This window comes from Myotis daubentonii, chromosome 11 (genome assembly GCF_963259705.1).
Source record: "Myotis daubentonii chromosome 11, mMyoDau2.1, whole genome shotgun sequence".
Taxonomy (NCBI): Eukaryota; Metazoa; Chordata; class Mammalia; order Chiroptera; family Vespertilionidae; genus Myotis; species Myotis daubentonii.
The window spans coordinates 73,773,883-73,794,424 of NC_081850.1; the positions used below are offsets into that span (position 1 = coordinate 73,773,883).

Consider the following 20,542-nt stretch of genomic DNA (forward strand, 5'->3'; position numbering starts at 1 on the left):
ATTCTAGATCAGAGGAGGAAATGCTATAAAGGACACTATTGGGACAAATGATTAAATTTTAATATGAACAACTGACATTATAACAATGTTAAATTTTCTTTATCTCAATAACTATACTAGAGTTATGGAAGAAAATGTCCTTATTCTTGGGAGATATATTCTGAAAAATTTAGGGGTGAAAGATCACAATGTCTGCAACTTCTTCTCAAGTGGTTCAGCAAAAATAATATGCATATGCATGTAGAATGAAGCAAATATGGCCAAAAAGTAACATTTGCTGAATCTAAGGAAAGGGCATATACACTTGGCTGTCCTTGTAACGTTTATCATTTTAAGTGTTTTCAAAATAAAAAGGTTTTAAAACTATACTAAAGAGTTAAACAAGAAAGGACTTGTCTGCAGGAAGGGAAGAGGAATCAGATGTCTGGGATTAAAGGGTAAGATACACACTTTTCTTTTTGTTCATTCTTCCATCTTATTTTCACTTTTCAAATTTTGTTCATATTCCCCCCAAAATTTCATTTTAACTTTGGGAGACAATTGAAAGGGGAAACATTAGCAAATAGAAAAATAAGAAAAATGTTTGTCCTTAAATGTATCTGTCAAATCACAGCCATCATCAAATGGTTACTCTGAAATGTCAGTCCATAAAATGCTGCTCACATACACACTGAGTAACCCTTCCCAATCCAATAGTTTGCACATTAAGAGGCATAACTTACAGATGTTAATATTCTACTTCTTTAGATAATCCAGAAAGTGGAGCACACACAATTATCTGACTTTTGCTGTTAGGAGAAATTCATTCATTTTAGCAAACATTGGTGATGTTATACAAGGCCCTGCAGATGACATAGAGAGTTGTGTATATCATGGTCACTGTCCTCATGAAGGCAATGCAGAAAAGTGACAAGGACTTGAACCACACAGTAGCTATATGACCTTGGTAATTTATTTGATCTCTCTGAGATTCCCTTTTCTCATTGGTGTTGTAATGGAGGTGCCACCCAGCTATCTTTAAGGGCTGAATTATAAGGACTGACTATCCATGTCAAGTATGTAGGACAAGACAAACTTAATAAAAGCTATTTTTATGAGCATTACAATCAAATTAAATAATGAAATAGAAAAAAAATATGCCCAAGGTTGTATAGCCAATTAAGGGTATAACTACCACTGAATCCTGATTATTCCAAGTTTCTAATCCAAGAAAATTCACTCTCTCTAAACACCAAATAATATATGCAACTGTTAGTGTGTGGGGGCCAAGAATTGCTCCCTAACATATCTTTGGCAAATGCATCACTCTATCAAGCACCAAGAAAAAGAACACTGGATCATAAGGTTATTTTTTTCTCATTAACCAAGGATTTTTAGCTCGAGAAGTAATATATTCAGCCTGCACAAGGTATCTAAGACCCTGTCATCCAAGAATACATGTCCAAATTAGTTCAAAAACTAAAGCCACAGGAGGTATTTCCTTCAAATAATTTCCAACTTTATTTTACCAACAAACATAAAATTTACTAAATTAAATCAATTTCATCATGCTTATGATAATGTGGGCACAAATAAAAAGGAAAGACACTTAAACATACTTAAAGATAAATAACAGTTTAGAATATTCACATATCCCATATGCATGGCTATCGCATACAATAAACAAACATGCCATATCATAATCAAACATGCAAATACCTGAAAGAGTGCCACCTGACCTAGGATAGGCCACTTCAACATACACTTCAAATGTGGTCTCTGGGTTTTGCCTACGAAAGAAACAAATCATGATTACTAACAAGGATGAAGGCAGCATGGTAATAGAACATATAGGCTGAGATATAAAGCACACCTTGATAAAATCATTAGCTCCACAACTTAATGGCTGTGGAACTTTGGACAAGTTACTCAACTTCTCTGAGCCACGTCTACCTAATCTATAAGATGAAAACACCTAACCAGAAAAACTATTGTGAAATTTAAACACACACACACACACACACACACACACACACACACACACACACACACACATTGTCTGAGTACAATGTCTGGCCAATAATTGGCTAGACATTATGACAATTTTATAGATGTCACATCTTCAATTTACCCAGCTAGATCTCCAACGCCACAGGTAGAATTCTGAGGAAACTCAAAGCAAAGCAACACTAGCAGAAAGTAGCCTTCTCCCTCATATTCCAGGATAAAACATTCATAGGATGAAGTTAACTTGCTGATTTATAGATTTTAAGACTGAAACAAGAGAGACAGTATCCTGTCTCCCTAGGTCAGGGATGGCGAACCTATGACACGCGTGTCAGAGGTGACACGCGAACTCATTTTTTTGGTTGATTTTTCTTTGTTAAATGTCATTTAAATATATAAAATAAATATAAAAAATGTAAGTCTTTGTTTTACTATGGTTGCAAATATCAAAAAATTTCTATATGTGACACAGCACCAGAGTTAAGTCAGGGGTTTTCAAAATGCTGACACGCCGAGCTCAAAAGGTTCGCCATCACTGCAGGCTGTCATGAGACAGGATCCTCATCTAAATGTAAGACTGTTCCCACATAGGGGGCTTCACCTATATCGAAAAACTGCAAGTATATGAATGTTCATTATTATATCCTTTTACCTTTTTATGTCATAAATATTTCATAATAAGTGTTTTAAAGATCACAGCACTAACAGAATGTTAACAGTTAATTCAGAGTGATGAGAACATCGGGGTTATATTTCTTTGTATTTTCTCTTTCTCTTTGATTCTAAAACTACAATAAAAAGATATTACTTCCAGATTGAATGAAAATCAGTCAGTGAAGAAAATGTCATACTTTCAAATGTCTATAACTGAGTTATATTTTAAACCTGACAACAAAGCTCAGAGAAGAAATTTTCTGAGTTGCCTAATCAGATCTAAGGTTTAATTTCAATCAAATAAAAACTTTGAATTTACCCAATAGATTCCAGTTTTCAAAATAACTATCTCATGTATCACATTTCATTCTTATTATAATCCCAGGAGGTAGGGGCATCAACACCATACAAGTGAAGAACCTGGGGCAGAGTTCCTAAGTGACTTGTTGGTGGTCCCACAGCTACTTAGAAATGTAGCCAGAACCAGAATTCACACCTCCTGACCACTCAAATTCTGTTTCATTGATTCTAAAAGAACTTCCCCCCCACATTTTCTCATATCTTACAATCTATTGCATCTTACAATTCTACATGGCAGCATTTTTTCTTTATTGATAATACATATAATAACAGTGCTTCTTATAAATAATAGCATCTTAAATTCAATAAAATATGGTAATACTCCTTAAAGTTCCTTAGCAGTAGAAAGAAAAATGTGTGTTTTGCCAATCAGGAATCTAGTTATTTCTCTTGTGAAAGATCATCATTTCATCATTGAATAGAAACTTGGGTTTTTGCTTTAAATAAGCAACTACAGCTGAAAAGAGTTGGCTGCTCTAAAATTCAAAGTATTTAAATATATACTAGTATTGTCAAATATTATTTAAAAATTATACACTAAATCAGAGTATCTTACTTAAAAATACAAAATAAAACAAGGTGAACTGAAGTTTTAAGCTCCTTTAAAAAAAATATGTGTGCTCTTTTTTCCCTGATAGAGGGTACAGAAAGACCTACAAAGTCAGTGTCCTTTGGTCACCAAACATTTGTGGAAAATACCAGTTGAAAACATCCTTTTCATTCAAATGAGCTCAAAGAACAATGTTTGATGAAAGAGAGGAATGTTCTAAAGTCATCTGAAGGACACCAACAAGATTCCTTCTAAAACCTAAATAAATCTTTAAGTTTGTTTTGCAACTGGCTAAATTCCATCTCAGAATTTCATCCCTCTAGATCAGGGGTCCTCAAACTTTTTAAACAGGGGGCCAGTTCACTGTCCCTCAGACCGTTGGAGGGCCGGACTATAGTTTAAAAAAAAACTATGAACAAATTCCTATGCACACAGCAGCGGCAAAAACACCCGGCGGGCCGGATAAATGTTTTCGGCGGGCTGCATGTGGCCCGTGGGCCGTAGTTTGAGGACCCCTGCTCTAGATCAGTGGTTATCAACCTTCTGGCCCTTTAAATACAGTTCCTCATGTTGTGACCCAACCATAAAATTATTTTCGTTGCTACTTCTTAACTGTAATGTTGCTACTGTTATGAATCATAATGTAAATATCTGATATGCAGGATGGTCTTAGGCAACCCCTGTGAGAGGGTCGTTCGACTGCCAAAGGGGTCGCGACCCACAGGTTGAGAACCGCTGCTCTAGATTAAGATAATGGTTTTCAAGATATATTCTGCAGGACCCTGTGACTCCATAAAGGTTCTTCAGAGCTTTCGTACATATTTTACCTAAATTTCCATTTTTCGTTTTTCCCATTTAAAAAAACTAAATAACAAACATGAGCATGGAAAGATGTTACATACCAAGTTTTTTAAACACTGGAGCTCCAACACATTAACCTGTGCCACTAAGTTAAGGTGACTGTGCAAACCTGCTGTCTCTAAATGAAGAATACCATGTATACTCATGGTCTCTGCTGTTTCTTCTTTCTCTCTTTAACATACTCTGAGCCCACCACACCACTGAAACAACGTGTCACGATCACCAATGACCTCCACATTGCTAAAATGGTCAATTCTTAGTGTTTGTCTCACTCAACCTTTCAGCAGCATTTGATACAGATGATTGACTGGCCCTCCTTCCTGAAACACTTTCTTCACTTGCCTATCAGGATATCACTCTCTTACTACTCTTCTTACCTTACTGGCTGCTCCTTTGCTAACTCCTTCTGAAGCAAGCTCTCCTACCCTGGACCTTAGTCCTGGACCTCTCTCTATCTACACTCATTACTTACAAGATCTCATTCAGTCTCACAGCTTTAATTATGCAAATGGTGACAAGCCCCAAAGTCATGTCTCCAATCTTGCTTCTTCCTTGACTCCAAATCCCTTATCCAACTGCTACTCAACACCACCACTTGCATATCTATGAAGCATTTCTAATTTAACAAATGGTGTTTTTCTTCCTCAAACTTGCATCTTCTGAAATCCACCAGTTATTCAGACCAAAAAAACTTGTGTCATCCTTAGATTCCTCTCTTTGTTTTCTATGCCACTTATTTCCATGCCACAATCAACCAATCAGCAAATTCTGATGACTTGATCACCAAAATACATCCAGAAAGCATCCCCAACCCCACTATCTTGGAAAGATCACCATCACCTCACCTCTATTATTGCAGTAATCTCCTGACTGATCTCCCTGCTTCCTCCTTTGCTCTTCTATAGTCAGATTTCAATTTAGTGGCCAGAAATTCTTTTATTCTAGAGGTCAGGTTATATCAGTCCTCTGCTCAAAACTTCCCAAAAGCTTCCATAACACTCAAAATCAAAGTCTTAGTTCTGGAAATGGATGGTGGTGATGGTTATACAACAATATGAATGTATTTAATACCACTGAACTGTACACTTAAAAGTGGTTAAGATGAAAAATCTTATGTATATTTTACTATAATTTTTTAAAAAACTGAGAGAAAAAAAAGTCCCCATAAGGTCCTACATGATGTGGTCTTTGCCTATCTCATCTATCTCTCCAACTTCATTTCATACCTCTCTACCCTTCTCCCTGCATTCTAGCCACACTGGCCTCCTCTCTACTCCTCAGACATACCAAACTCATTCCTATCTTACAGCCCTTTGTATTGATCTTCATATAGGTGGCCCTTCCTGTCATTCAAAACTTGGCTTATACTTGACCTCCTCAGAAAGGCCTTCCTCAACACACTCTCTACCACATAATTTTAATTCTCCACATCCTAACTACCACAATCTTGTTTATTGCCAGTCACCCTCCTCTAAATGCTAACTGCAGAAAAGCAGGGACTTTGTCTATCGTCCCTGCTAGTGTGCTTCCCCGAACAGTGAGTGGCACATAGCCAGAATCAAATAAGCATTCAGAAGGAATAAAGAAAGCACAAACTAGCCTTCCTGGGGTCTAAAATATTTCAATATATGAGCAGAATGATTATACACATCTGTGATCCTCAAGTTTTAACATGTTAAAATAGATTTCCAGTCCCACCTCCAGAGGTTCTGGAATAGAACCTGAGAATTAGCATGTCTAATGAATACCCAGGTAATACTTATGCTGCTGGACTAGTGATCACACTCTTTCAGAACTACTGATCTAGTTAAATGGAATTCTTCTCCCAAATAACTTAGTACAAATGACATAAAATAAACATAGGGTATACTTCAATAATCAATTATTTCAATGAAAGATTTGCAATAAAAGATTTCAAAGGCATTGTAGAAGCAATGAAGCTTACTCTTCTTCTAGTGCTAGCCATAGTTACTGCCTCACTCTAATGAGTAATAACAAGACTACATTAAGTTTCTTACTCAGTTCAAATAGCTGCCAGAGTTCTATTACATCAGCAGTTCTCAACCTGTGGGTCGCGACCCCTTTCACAGGGGTCGCCTAAGACCATCAGAGAACACATATATAATTACATATTGTTTTTGTGATTAATAACTATGCTTTAATTATGTTCAATTTGTAACAATGAAATTGGGGGTCACCACAACATGAGGAACTGTATTAAAGGGTCGCAGCATTAGGAAGGTTGAGAACCACTGTATTACATGAAGCCAAAGATTATGACAGTCTCTTTTAAAACAGAAAAAGAAAAGCAAAAAGCTGATTAAAACACTAAGAACAAATTAGACTATAAGTTATAGTCATGTTCATCCATGATCATTTACATGTTGCCTTATGGAAGAAGTGGTGACTAATGTTGTGACAAGTTATATAACATACCAACAAATATACATAAGTTATTTTAAGGGCAAGTGAAGCCAGTGCAGATGAAAGCATTTTCTGTTTCTCTGCAAATCAAAATAAATTTAAAAGTGTGTCTTCTAAATGCAAATGGCTAAGCAACTCTTACTTAATATTTTCATTAAGCCTGTAAACAATTAAGATATAATAATTTCCAGAGAATCTCTGGGACTACCCTGAGACTGCTTATATCTTCCATTACTCTCCAAGATGCTCAATATTTTTAACTATTTGACTAAAGAAACTGAAAATACTTTTTCTGTCCTATTAACACTCACTACTAATTCAGTACATGTAATGATGCTGAGAATACAATATTCAGAGCCAATTTTCCAATATGGACCCAAGTTTTCCCAGAACACTTCATGCACTCTCTCCTCTCTGGGGAGCCTTCTCAATACCCCTAACTCATAGCCCAGATTGGGTTGTGTCCCTCCTTTACACTCCCAGGGCACCCTATGCTTCCGCACTCTTAACACAGTCAACCCTGACACAATTACAACTACCTGGGTAGCTTTTACTAGTAAAAAGTCCTGATGGCCAGGCTATACCCTAGAACCGTGGTCAGCAAACTGCGGCTCACGAGCCACATGCGGCTCTTTGGCCCCTTGAGTGTGGCTCTTCCTAAGCCTTAGGAGTATCCTAATTAAGTTAATAACAATGTACCTACCTATATAGTTTAAGTTTAAAAAATTTGGCTCTCAAAAGAAATTTCAATCATTGTACTGTTGATATTTGGCTCTGTTGACTAACGAGTTTGCCAACCACTGCCCTAGAACAATTAAATCAGAGTATCCTGGCATCAGTGTTTTTTAAAGCTCCCCAGCTTATTCCAGTGTTCGGCCTAGGTGGAAAACCACCACTGTACCTCTGACTAAATATCTGTCCTCCCTCTCGACTGGCAGCTCCTTGAGGGCACCATCTGCCTTATAACCCCAGTTCCACACCAGGCACAATGAAAGATGAATGAGTTTTCCTCCAACATCTGACGGAGTTTTCAACTCCCATGACTGCTTCTCTCTCTCTCTCTCTGACAGGAGGTAATTTGCTGAACAAACACCACTGTTACTCTTTAAAGATGTTTTCCTTTGGAGTCAAAGGTATGAATAAGTCACACCTGCTGACAACAGCCTCAGCTATTAAATATGGAAAAATGACACACAAACAGCTAAAATGTGTTTAAAAGAAGGGAGGTCTGCGCAGTTCTTACTTCTGGGAGAATGAAGCCTGAAAGTAAGCCAAGAGAGTTTCTATTCAATACCTCTCTTCTGTACAATTCTCAGTGATTCAATGGAAGGGCCATGCTCAGTGCTCAGGGCCATGTTCTCAGAATGATTAAGTACACTCACTCAGCTTGAAGTCAAGGGACAGACAAAGGCTTTGACAATATTGAGGCAGCAGGAAAGCTTAATGATTTGGGGTTTTGTTTGTTTGGTGTGGTTTGTTTTTTATTTTTTAAAGCATCATACCATTGAGGAGAAACTAAGATGGCGGCATAGATAAACACCGGGAAATTGCCGCCTCCCACAACAATTGAAAAATACCGCAAAGGACAGAGCGGACATCATCCAGAACAACAGGAAGGCTGGCTGAGTGTAAATTCTACAACTAGAAGGAAAGAAAAGCACACTGAGAGCCAGAGGAGCTGCGGAGGTGAAGTGCAGAGGTACCGCGCGCGGAAAGGGGGTGGCACCTGAGGACGCGGCTGTCTTTTTGAATCACAAGCTCCCGACTGCTCTAAACTCTGGTTCCGGGAAGTCTCTGGGGACCCAGGACTCATATGGGGAGAAGCTGCACTGTCGGGCAGCGGGCGAACTTGAGGGCGGCTTTCCCTCAGAGGTGCTTGCAGCAAGTATCCGGTCACTGAGACGCTTGACTCCTTAGGGCTGGGCGGAGAATCAGCCATAGCTGCTTGCTACGCCCTTTGATTCCCTGAGACTCCGCCCCACCCAGGCTGCGGCAGAGGCTTTTGCATGTGAATGTACCTAACTGCAGCCGAGCCAGGCAGACCCGGAACTTCCAAGAGAAGGCCCAAGGCCCCGCAGCGGCTTGCATTGCTTCACAGCTGAGCCTCTTCGTGGCTCCTGCTGTTTGGCCTCAGGCAGAGGCTGAATTAGCACCTCCTTAGATCCAGGAGCCACTGCACCCAGTGGTCAGAGTGGGACCATCCAGATTACAACTCCTCAGATACATAAGGGACACACTCAGGGGGCAGACTCAGTGAGCACCAAAGCCCCACTGAAGCAAGTCTTGCCCCAGAAGGGTGTCTTCAGCACAGAAGTTCTCCCACTTCAGACACAGCTGATTCTCACAGCCAATTGGCCTGGAGGTCAATTCCTCCCAGTGATCCTACAACAACCAAGGCACCAAGAGTGCACCAAGAGTGTCCACCTCAGGTAACTGGGGAGGCTGAGCCACTGGGCCCTACAGGACACCTGGCGTGCAGGGCCACTCTATCAACACAGGGAAGCAGCCAAAATGCGGAGACAAAGAAACAGGTCACAAATGGCAGAAATGGAGGAAAGCAAACGACTGGATATAGAGTTCAAGGCCACGTTTATAAGGTTTTTCAAGAATTTTATGGAAACTGCCGATAAATTTAATGAATCCCCCAATAAGTATAGTGAGACCATGGAGGACATGAAAAAGGACCAACTAGAAATTAAGCATACACTGACTGAAATAAAGAATAATTTACAGAGATCCAACAGCAGACAAGAGGATCTCAAGAATCAAGTCAAAGATTTGAAATACAAAGAAACAAAAAACACCCAACCGAAAAAGAAAAAAGAAAAGAGATTCCAAAAATATGAAGATAGTGTAAGGAACCTCTGGGACACCTTCAAGCGTACCAACATCAGAATTATAGGGGTACCAGAAGGAGAGAGAGGGCAAGATATTGAAAACCTTTTTGAAGAAATAATGACAGAAAACTTCCCCTACCTGGTGAAAGAAATGGACTTACAAGTCCAGGAAGCGCGGAGAACCCCAAACAAAAGGAATCCAAAGAGGACCACACCAAGACATCATAATTAAAATGCCAAGAGCAAAAGATAAAGAGAGAATCTTAAAAGCAGCAAGAGAAAGAAACTCAGTTACCTACAAGGGAGTACCCATACGACTGTCAGCTGATTTCTCAACAGAAACCATGCAGGCCAGAAGAGAGTGGCAAGAAATATTCAAAGTGATGAATAGCAAGAACCTGCAACCAAGATTACTTTACCCAGCAAAGCTATCATTCAGAATTGAAGGTCAGATAAAGAGCTTCACGGATAAGAAAAAGCTAAAGGAGTTCATCACCACCAAACCAGTATTATATGAAATGCTGAAAGATATTCTTTAAGAAGAGGAAGAAGAAAAAGGAACTCTTACCATTTGCCACAGCATGGATGGAACTGGAGAGCGGATAAATACCACAGGATCTCACTCATTTGTGGAATATAATGAACAACATAAACTGATGAACAAGGGCTGATCCAGAGACGGAGAGGCATTGATTGGACTGTCGGGCCTTGGAGGGAAGGTAGGGGAGGGGAGGGGTAAGGGGGAAAGATCAACCAAAGGACTTATATGCAAGCATATAGGCCTAACCAATGGACACGGACAACGGGGGGGTGAGGACATGAGCGGGGGGTGGGGGGTGGGGTAGAGGGTAACGTGGGGACAAGGACACATATGTAGTATCTTAATCAATAAAAAATATATTTTAAAAAAAAGCATCATACTATTGATCATTCTGCTGGATCATCAACTTTCAGTTGGGATCTACTTTTCTTCAATAACAACATATTATGAGATTAGGAGAAAAATGTAACACTATTCACAAAATGAATCTTTGCTGCATATGGTAACCATGTCATAGTGCTAGGCCCTCATCCCCTTTAAGTGTTACTTAGAGCTACAAACTAAAACACACAGTGTTAGGACCCCTGACTCATTTCACAGCAATCAAATCTTCAAATCAGCTAGTATTCTTCAAGCAAAATAACCTATTCTCTATAGACTAGAGTAATGATTTGACTTCAGCACACTGTTTCTTTAATTACAAACTTATATGCTGAAGGGGCTAAGGTATAATATTTCAAAATCCACACCAATTGAACTGTCTTAAAGTTGACAACACAGTCTAAAGAAACTGTATATACTTCAGAACATGCTAGCAAACATCACCTAATAAACATTGATTCCTTTAAGCTAGACAAACAAGCAAAAAGGTAGTGTTAATATTTCCAACAAGTCTCCATTTGTTTCAGTGGACTCTGAAATTAAAGCCCTTTTCCAGGCTGAAAATGCTGTATCAAAGACTGCTTTCTAACCCATAACAAGTTAACACCTCCATAGAAGAATGCAGTCACTGTTGAAACTTGTTAGAAAATGATTAACTTAGTTGTGTAATTATACAAACAAGTTGTTTCAAGATTTTACACTTCGCTTTTCATTTCTAATAATGCTCTCAGGATCAGATTAATAAAGATACACAGGAACTGCTGTGAGAGGAGTTACAAAGTTTTACCTTCCCATATATCCCTATGAAAGATCCTTATGCCACAATGTGTGAAGTCCACAGGGGGAAAAAGTTTAGCTGCATTCTGAGCAGAAAAAAAAGCCTGCACACCTCTCAGTAATGTGCAGCACTCCATTCAGTTTTTTTTTTTTAAATATATTTTATTGATTTTTTACAGAGAGGAAGGGAGAGGGATAGACAGTTAGAAACATCGATGAGAGAGAAACATCGACCAGCCACCTCCTGCGCACCTCCTACTGGGGATGTGCCCGCAACCAAGGTACATGCCCTTGACCGGAATCGAACCTGGGACCCTCCAGTCCGCAGGCCGACGCTCTATCCACTGAGCCAAACCGGTCTGGCTCCATTCAGTTTTAAGAAATCCTCTACCGGGCTAACCTACAGTGTAAAATCTAGACTCTTCAACCATATTAATAGCATTTGCTAAGATCATATCTATTTATCAAAAAAGTTTGTCCTTAAAAACGTATTTAAAAGCCTCCCATTTCCTAACTTTTCCTCTGCTCCTACTGAAAATGTAGTCCTAAATTGGGCAGGGCAGGATAGATGTCCATATTGGCAATGGCCAGTGTAGAGTGCAGAGCCCGGGCAGGATGAGGAAATGTTCCTACAAAGGAGTGATCTGACAAGGGATGTCAGAACACAAGCAGGCTGCAGTATATCTGGCTGAGGGATGGCCTGGAAATTCAATGTCAAATCTAAGTGAATGCGAAAGGCATCCACTCAGCGGAAGCCATCTGGCACAGGGAGCCAGAACTCGAGCAGGGTAAGGACATTCACACACAGGGCGGCCAGCCCTGGGATGCTGAAACACAAGTGGAATGAGAAGAGTGTCCACGGAGGGACATGAGTATCACAGCCCAAGAGGGTAAAGAGCGTGTTCAAGTACAAGGACACCCTAGGGTGGGGTGTGGAAGCTCTGGCAGGGGTAAGCAGGGTGACCATGTGGGATCGTTGGAGGCTTGTCCAGCATGATAAAATCAGACTCCAAACTGGGTGAATAGGGCATCCACAGAACAGTGGGGAGGGCAGGGGCATGTCAAACCACCAGAATAGGCACTGTGATCTTAGGAAAATAAGGTCAAAGAGGAGAGCATCCATCCACATGGGGTGGAGGGTGAAGGGGCAGTGTGCCTGACTGGAACACAAGACCAGAAAGGAGGGCCTGCGTTCTCACAGTTGAAGTTAACACACACCTATTTCTTGGCTGTTTACTGACAGGACCTGGTAGCAACAACACTCAACAGCAGTGAGCATAGTACCCAGACCTTGGCTTCTAAATACAATTCTCCTCTAAAGGAACCAGGGCTTCTTAAAGAAGTAGCTGATTCCCAGGCTGGGACAGAGAAAGTACGAGATTAGCTTGGAACATCTTATTGTGCCATAAAGCAAATGAGTGCTCAAAGAATAATGGAGACATGTCAAAAAGACCAACTTGAAAAGGCTTCCACTGGCTAAATCTGGGGTAATTTGAGCATCAAAATCAATAACGATATTAACAGATTATTAACCCTCCAAATAAGACAGTAAGCCATGAGTCCGCATTGGTGAATACATTGAAAATTTAGTGAGAAATGGAACATAGTTTCAAAGTACCTTCCCACAAAATACTTATTAGTAGCAAGAGGGAAAAAAGTAAACTTTCCATGTAGAAGTTTGGCAAAACCACCATAATCAAGTCATCAAAGTGATCAGTATCAGTAATCAGCTAGACAAACTGCTAGAGTGCAATGAGAAAAACACAGCAGCATTCCTGAGGTAGGCAGTTAGATAGACCTGAGCTGAGTAAGGACAATGGGCGAGGTATAGAATGACACCAGGGTGGAAAGCCCCCGATGCCTAGAAGGACAACTGCAGGGTTGGACCTCATCCCGTGTGACCTTTCCTCCTCCAGCATATCGCTGGTCATGTGACTTGGAACCCCAACCTTTCCTCCCTAGAGCTAACATCTAGGCCTCCATTGTAATACAGCTCCAGGCCCAGAAAAGCAGCAAAACCAGACCAGTGACACCAAGACTGACCTCAGGACCAAATGCACTGGTACTGATCACTGTCCTGTTACTAACTAATTAGTGGAGGTCTGACCCTAAAAGGACATCTGGGAAGTTGGTGAATGTTCTATAGAAATCTTCCCCTGGGACCTCCCCTAAAATCTCCACCCTTAAAACCCTTAGGAGGGAGCACCCAGCACACTCTCCCTCTCAGGAGGATGCCCTGCCTTTCCTTAGCTCCTCCCCCTCCCCCAGGTGAGTTACTATTACCTTCCTCACTCCAAGCTCCAAGGCCCTTGCTTTACCTCTATAACAGGGGTCCTCAAACTACGGCCCGCGGGCCACATGCAAATGCAAATATTGTATTTGTTCCCGTTTTGTCTTTTTACTTCAAAATAAGATATGTGCAGTGTGCATAGGAATTTGTTCATAGTTTTTTTTTAAAACTATAGTCCAGCCCTCCAACGGTCTGAGGGACAGTGAACTGGCCCCCTGTTTAAAAAGTTTGAGGACCCCTGCTCTATAACTTGTTTCCTAAGACGAATTATTTCTTCTTCCTCTGTGATTTTCCAAATAAACGTTCTCTTATAGTTTGAGTCTTGGCTCTGAATTATTTCCTAGCCAGAACTCAAGTAACCAAGATTGCTGAACCCAGGTCCAATCTGACCCCTGGTGCCATTCTCACCTCCCACAACATTCCCATGACATTCCTGCCAAAATGCTTAACCTGAACTTAATCATGAGGAAATATCAGACAAATTCAAACTGAGGGATCTTCTAAAAAATAGCTGACATGTAATTTTCAAAAGTGTCAAGGTTATGAAAATCAAGAACAGATTAAAAATCCCTTTCCAGACTGAAGGAAACTAAAGAGACATGACAAGTAAATGCCATGTGTGATTCTGAATGGGATTCTTTAGCTACAATTAAAGATGTTCTCGGGACTACTGAAATTTGAATGGGGCTGAATAATTAGATGTAGCAATGAATCAATGCTAATTTCCCAATTTTGACGGTGATGCTGTGGTTTTATAAAACAACTAGAGGCCAAGTGCATGAAATTTGTGCACAGGTAGGGTCCCTAGGCCTGGTCGATTGGGGCCTTCTGGCTGCCAGCTGGGGCCTCCCTTTCCCCAGCTGCCAGCTGCTGGCAGGGGCCTTCCTTCGTTCCGCGCTGCCCCCTGGTGGTCAGCACACATCATAGCAAGAGGTTGAACTCCTGAGAGGACACTTTGCATATTAGCCTTTTATATATAGAGATGGCCTTGTTTGTAGGAAAAGCCCACTGAAGTACTTAGGGGTAATGGGGCATCAGATCAGCACCTCACTCAAAATTGGGGTGTGTGTGTGTGTGTGTGTGTGTGTGTGTGTTTAGTTCTTTAAACTGCCAACTTTTCAATGGGATTTTGGTTGTTTAAAAACAAAAACAACCATTCATTAATACTAATCTCCCATGTAGTATTGCATTGTATAAATGTATAGCTTTTTTATCCACTCATCTACTAATGGGCACTTGGACTGTTACAAATCTTGGAAGGTGGACAAAGAGGAGGGAAATAGGAGACATCTGTAATAATGTCAACAATAAAAATAAAATGAAATAATAAACTAATTTGATATTTAAAAAATACTGATTTCCCTGGCCTTTCTCACAGGGGTGACTTTCTCACAGGAATGACATGAGGGGTCTATGGAAAGAACCCCAAACTAAATATCAGAAGGCCTGGGTTCAAATCACTTGATTTGAATTAGTAAGAACCATCTAACTTTTCATCAGCATCAGCTCCCTCCCCGTCAAGAGATAATACCTGCCCTACTTTTCTCAAAAGTTGTTTCAGGGATCAAATGACAGAAACATGAGAAAGTGTTTTTTTGGATACTAAAAGTTACTAAAGCAACATAGAGGGTATTATCATTTATTATAAAAAATAAAATAGCTCTGGCCAGTATTTCTAATTGGTTAGAGCATTGGCCTGCACACTGAAAGGGTCACAGGTTCCATCCCTGGCCTTTGTTGGGGCAAGTGTGGGATGCAACCAATCGAAGTGTCTCTCTCACATCGATGTCTCTGCCTCTCTCTCCCTCTCTCTCCCTATCTCCTTCCCTTCCACTCTAAAAATCAATGGGGAAAAAAGTCCTCAAGTGAGGATTAACAAAAATCTATATATATAAAAGGTAAACATCCGTCCATCCAACCAGTAGCTATGATGCGCACTGACCACCAGGGGGCAGATGCTCAATGCAGGAGCTGCCATGATGTGCACTGGCCATTTAAAAATAAATGGCACCATGGACCTGGCACCGACAAACCAACACAGCTTCCCCCAAGTGAGACACAGGCACTGCCACCACCCCAGAGTGACACGTCCCCGCGCTCCCCTCTGCCCCCCGAATTGCAGCCAACACTGCCAAGACCCCATTGGTCCACAGCACAGCCCAGCACAGCACAGCCCAGAAACAGTCACTGTGGGCACCAGGTAATGACGTCACATAGCAACACCCCACTTCCTCTCCCTAGTGACTAGCCTCCTTGGAGTTTCTTCAGCCCAGGAACCCAACTTGCTTTATAGTCAGGTGCAAACATTTCACAGTTTAACCAAATGTCTGTGAAGCATTTTCATGTGCCTCATCTCATTTGATCCTCACAGAAGTCCTGGAGTAGGTAGATAGGAGACCCAGTAGAATCCTATTTTCTTTTCATTAGCCAGAAAACGGAGATTTAGAAAGCTTAGAAACTTGACCTGACTGAAAGGAGAAATGGTGGACCTTGAAAATGACTTCAGGTTTTCTCACTGCACAGAATATAGTCAAACACTGCTACAGTTAAATATTTTACCCTTTGTTCTCCCTGCGTGAGCTACAATAATAATCTGCTTCGTGTTGATATTTACTGTTGTGTTGCTGATAATTACCTGAAAGACAAGATGGGGTGCTTCACTGGGCTGGAAAAAGTTTAGCTAAATCAGAAAGCAGGTCTAATTAAGCAAGTTTATTCTATATATATAAAAGGCTAAGTTGACTCACACATGTGCGATACATATAAAGCTCTCGCTGGCGCCAATCCCACACACGTGTTTCGATCTGTCATTGTTGATCATGAATTTAGTTGACACTTCTATTATAGAGAAAGGGTGAGTAGGGGTATTGAAATATTTCTTCTAATTAATTTCCTTCCAATGTGTATTAATAAATAAAATAGCTTCATCTTACTGATGATAGGCTTTTATTTCAAAGACTCAAAACTCTTATGCTTTCAAATACTGTTATTAAAAGCAACCCAAAAAATAAGAAACTACCCATTTAGATGAGTTGTCTATTAAGGCCTTTGGCCCATTTTAAAATCAGGTTGTTTTATTGTTGAGTTTTAAGAGTTCTTTGTATATTTTGGATAACAGTCCTTTATTAAACATGTCTTTTTTTTTTTTTTTTTTTTTTTTTTTAGCTTTTAAAAACCAGTGTTTATTTTGCAAGTAAAATGCTCAAGAAACTTTCAAAAGGTCCAAAGGCCTAGGGATATCCAGGTTTCAGATAAGATTATAGGCAGGTGCTGACTATTGGTTTCCTGTTACTAACGCCTAAACATCTATGCACTGGATTCTGTAGTTCCATGATTCTTCTTGTTGGGGAGTTAATTCCTCCAACTCTTGACAGCGTACATCAACATTTACCACAATAAGAACGATAAGAAAAACAGTGGCGGTAGCTATCAATGTCATTGCCAAGGGAAACATTTTCTGGCCCAGGGAGAAACCCGCCACAGCAAATCCGAAAATCAAAATCGTTAATCCAGTAAAGAAGAAAGAGTACTGTTTGCAGAATCTATATGAACGCTTTCTTTGGATTATTCTCTGCAACAGAGTCCGCTGATCATAAACTCGAGGTGTTCCAATCATGATGAGTCTTAGCTTGGTTAATGCAGCTCTTGAATAACCAGAAAAGTCAAACTCCTTTCAAGACAAGATCTGTCTTCTGTAAATATATTCTCCCAATGTGAGGCTTGTCCTCTCATTCTCTTTATATTGTCTTTGACAGAGCATTAGTTTTTAATTCTAATGATGTCCAGCTTATCCATTCTTTCTTTCATGGATTGCACCTGTGCTATTGTACCTAAAAAGTCATTGCCATACCCCAGGTCATCTTCTAGGGCAGTGGTTCTCAACCTTGGCTGCACATTAGAATCACCTGGGAATCTTTTTAAAATCCTGATTTCTGGGCCTCATCCTCTGGAAATTCTGTTTCTTTGTTATGGGGTGGGGCCACAACATTAGTAACAAAGAAACAGAATTTCTGGAGGATGAGGCCCTGAAATCAGGATTTTAAAAAGATTCCCAGGTGATTCTAATGTGCAGCCAAAGTTGAGAACACTGTTCTAGGGATTATATAGTTTTGTGTTTAACATTTAGGTCATGATCCATTTTGAGTTAATTTTTGTGAAGGATTTAATGAAGGTCTGTGTCTAGATTCGTTTTTTGCATGCAGATGTCCAGTTGTTACAGTACCATTTGTTGAAAAGACTATCTTTGCTCCATTGTGATGTCTTTGCTCTTTCACAAAGATCAGTTGACTATATTTATGTGGTTTTATTTCTGGGCTCTCTATTCTGTTCCATTTATCTGTTTGTCTATTCTTCAACCAATATCATCCTGTGTTGGTTCCTGCAGCTTTACATAGTAAGTCTTAAAGTCAGTGTCAGATCTCTTTCATCTTTTCTTTCTACAATGGGTTGGCTGGCTATCCTGGGTCTTTGCCTCTTCATATAAACTTCAGGATCAGTTTGTGTATCCACAAAGTAACTTGGTGGTATTTTGTTTGCGATTGCATTGGATAGTGTACACAGTAGGGTATTAGCCTAGTAATGTGGAATAATTAGCCCTAGATTGAATACTGCTACAGTCACATCTAACAAATCTTAAAAGCAAGACCCAGAGGGATCAAACTCTTTCAAAATAACTTATCTGACAAAGTTTATGAAATAATAGTTTTTAAGACATCAGGCAACAAAGCATAATCTCTTGAGAGATAGAAGACAAATGAGGTGAGTTAGGTGAAAAAGGTGGAGGGATTAAGTCAAATTGGAAGTTACAAATAGTCAAGGGATATAAAGTACAGCTTAGTAAATAGGGTCAATAACACCATAACAACTGTGTATGGTGTCAGGTGGGTTCTAGGCTTATCAGGGGGATCACCTCACAAGCTATCTAAATGCCTAACCACTAGGCATACACCTGAAACTAATGTAATATTGAATAGTAACTGTAATTGAAAATTTCTTTTTAATTTTTAAAGAAAGAAAACAAATGAGATAAGCCTACCATTGCCTCAGATTAATGCTTTGAGTAATTCCAAGAATATTTTTAAGAATACAAAAATACCCATAACCAAAAAGGTAAAATAATACAATGTCTGGCCATCAATAAAAATTTCCAGGCATGCAAAGAATCAGGAAAATATGACCTATAGGGAGGAGAAAAATCCATTGAAGTCACACCTGCCATGGACACCCATTCAAGTGTCTGCTATTTCCTTAATATAAAGATCATTAACAGACAAGAAAACAACTTTAACTTTCCATAAGATTTGCAGCTATAGTGAATCTATAATAAAATGCCCACTTTTAGAGCATCTTTACTTTTTTTACATAATTTATCTCTGCCCTAGATTTATTGAGAGGTGGTACCTAGTCACAGCTATTAAAACTTATCAATATAATTAAAGGAATCTTGGAATACCTCATCAGAGCTTCCAGACCAAATAAAGGAATAAAAGAACAATCCTTAGATTCACCAAGTAACCTTTAAAGTTAACATTAAAGAAAGAATATAGCCCTAACCGGTTTGGCTAAGTGGATAGAGCATCAGCCTGCAGACTCAAGGGTCCCAGGTTCGATTCCGGTCAAGGGCATGTACCTTGGTTGCGGGCACATCCCCAGTAGGGGGTGTGCAGGAGGCAGCTGATCAATGTTTCTCTCTCATCGATGTTTCGAACTCTCTATCCCTCTCCCTTCCTCTCTGTAAAAAATCAATAAAATATATTTTTTCTAAAAAAGAAAGAATATATACTGTAAAACAGCAAGAGGTATATGAAGCATGAATCCTAGAAAGGTCCAAACTATCTGCTTGCCCTGGTTCTGACAATGAACTGGCTGTGCAGCTTTGAGCAAGAAATGAGAGACAACAGTGGGCTAAGAAGTCTGAAATGTGGGCACTTGGGGACTGGCTCTAGCAAAGCTTTAAAAACTTCCCTCTCCAACATCCAATATACTCATCTGTAAGAGATCACTAAGATATCTTCCAGTTCTGACATCCAGTAGCTCTTTTGCAAAATCCTTTATTCACAAAATAGTCATATTTTAATTAACATGAAGTTTAATATAATTTATGTATCAAAATATTGATTTAGATTAATACAAATGCTAATTTCCCAAGTTCTCAACTTGTAAAAGTTCTTTGTCTTGAACATCCAACAAATACTTAAGTGAAGGACATTCAGTCATCACTTGCTTTAGGGCATTGTTTTTCACAGAGTTGGACAGATGTAGCTCAGAGGCCTTAGAAAAAGGGAAGAGAAATGAAAGGGACCCACCACATAGACAACTCTTATGTTTTACTAGAGGTCAGGTGCACAAAATTCATGTACTGGGGAGGGGGGATGTCCCTCAGCCAAGCCTACGCCCTCTCACAGTCTGGGATCCCTTACTCCTTACCGCCCGCCCTGCTTGCTGCTCCTTACTGCTGGGCTCACTGCTTGCTGCTCCACCACCACCACTGTACTCGCCAGCTGTGAGCCCTGCTTCTGGCTGAGCGGCGCTCCCCCTGTGGAAGCCCACTGACCACCAGGGGGCAGCTCCTGCATTGGGTGTCTGCTGCATGGTGGTCAGGGCGCGTCATAGTGACCAGTCATTCCACCATTCAGTCGATTTGCATATTAGGGTTTTATTATATAGAATGTCTAAATTTCAATAACATTTCCTCTGACAAAGGGTTCTATAGTTTTAAAAACAAAAGTGGCTCAAAGGGCATACATGCAAACAAAACAAACATAAAATAGGTAGGTTTACTATTACAGTTTACTAATAAAGAAACTGAGGTACAGATTAGTACTTGCCTGAGGTCAGGCATTTAGGAATGAGGAAGATGGGAATAGAACCCAGGCAGTTTA

General features: G+C 40.0%; 1 protein-coding gene across 11 annotated transcripts in view; it reads right to left on the minus strand.

Moving 5' to 3' along the window:
• Window positions 1-20,542, minus strand: part of DENND1A (DENN domain containing 1A) — a 471,719-nt gene that overhangs the window by 422,477 nt on the left and 28,700 nt on the right. For 10 of the 11 annotated variants that reach the window (XM_059657971.1, XM_059657972.1, XM_059657968.1 and 7 more), the window contains exon 2: window positions 1,699-1,769. In XM_059657971.1, coding sequence (XP_059513954.1) covers window positions 1,699-1,740 — 42 coding nt within the window. In that variant the 5' untranslated portion in view covers window positions 1,741-1,769. Of the gene's footprint in view, window positions 1-1,698; window positions 1,805-20,542 lie in introns of those variants that run through there. The other variant, XM_059657975.1, reaches the window with a different exon arrangement.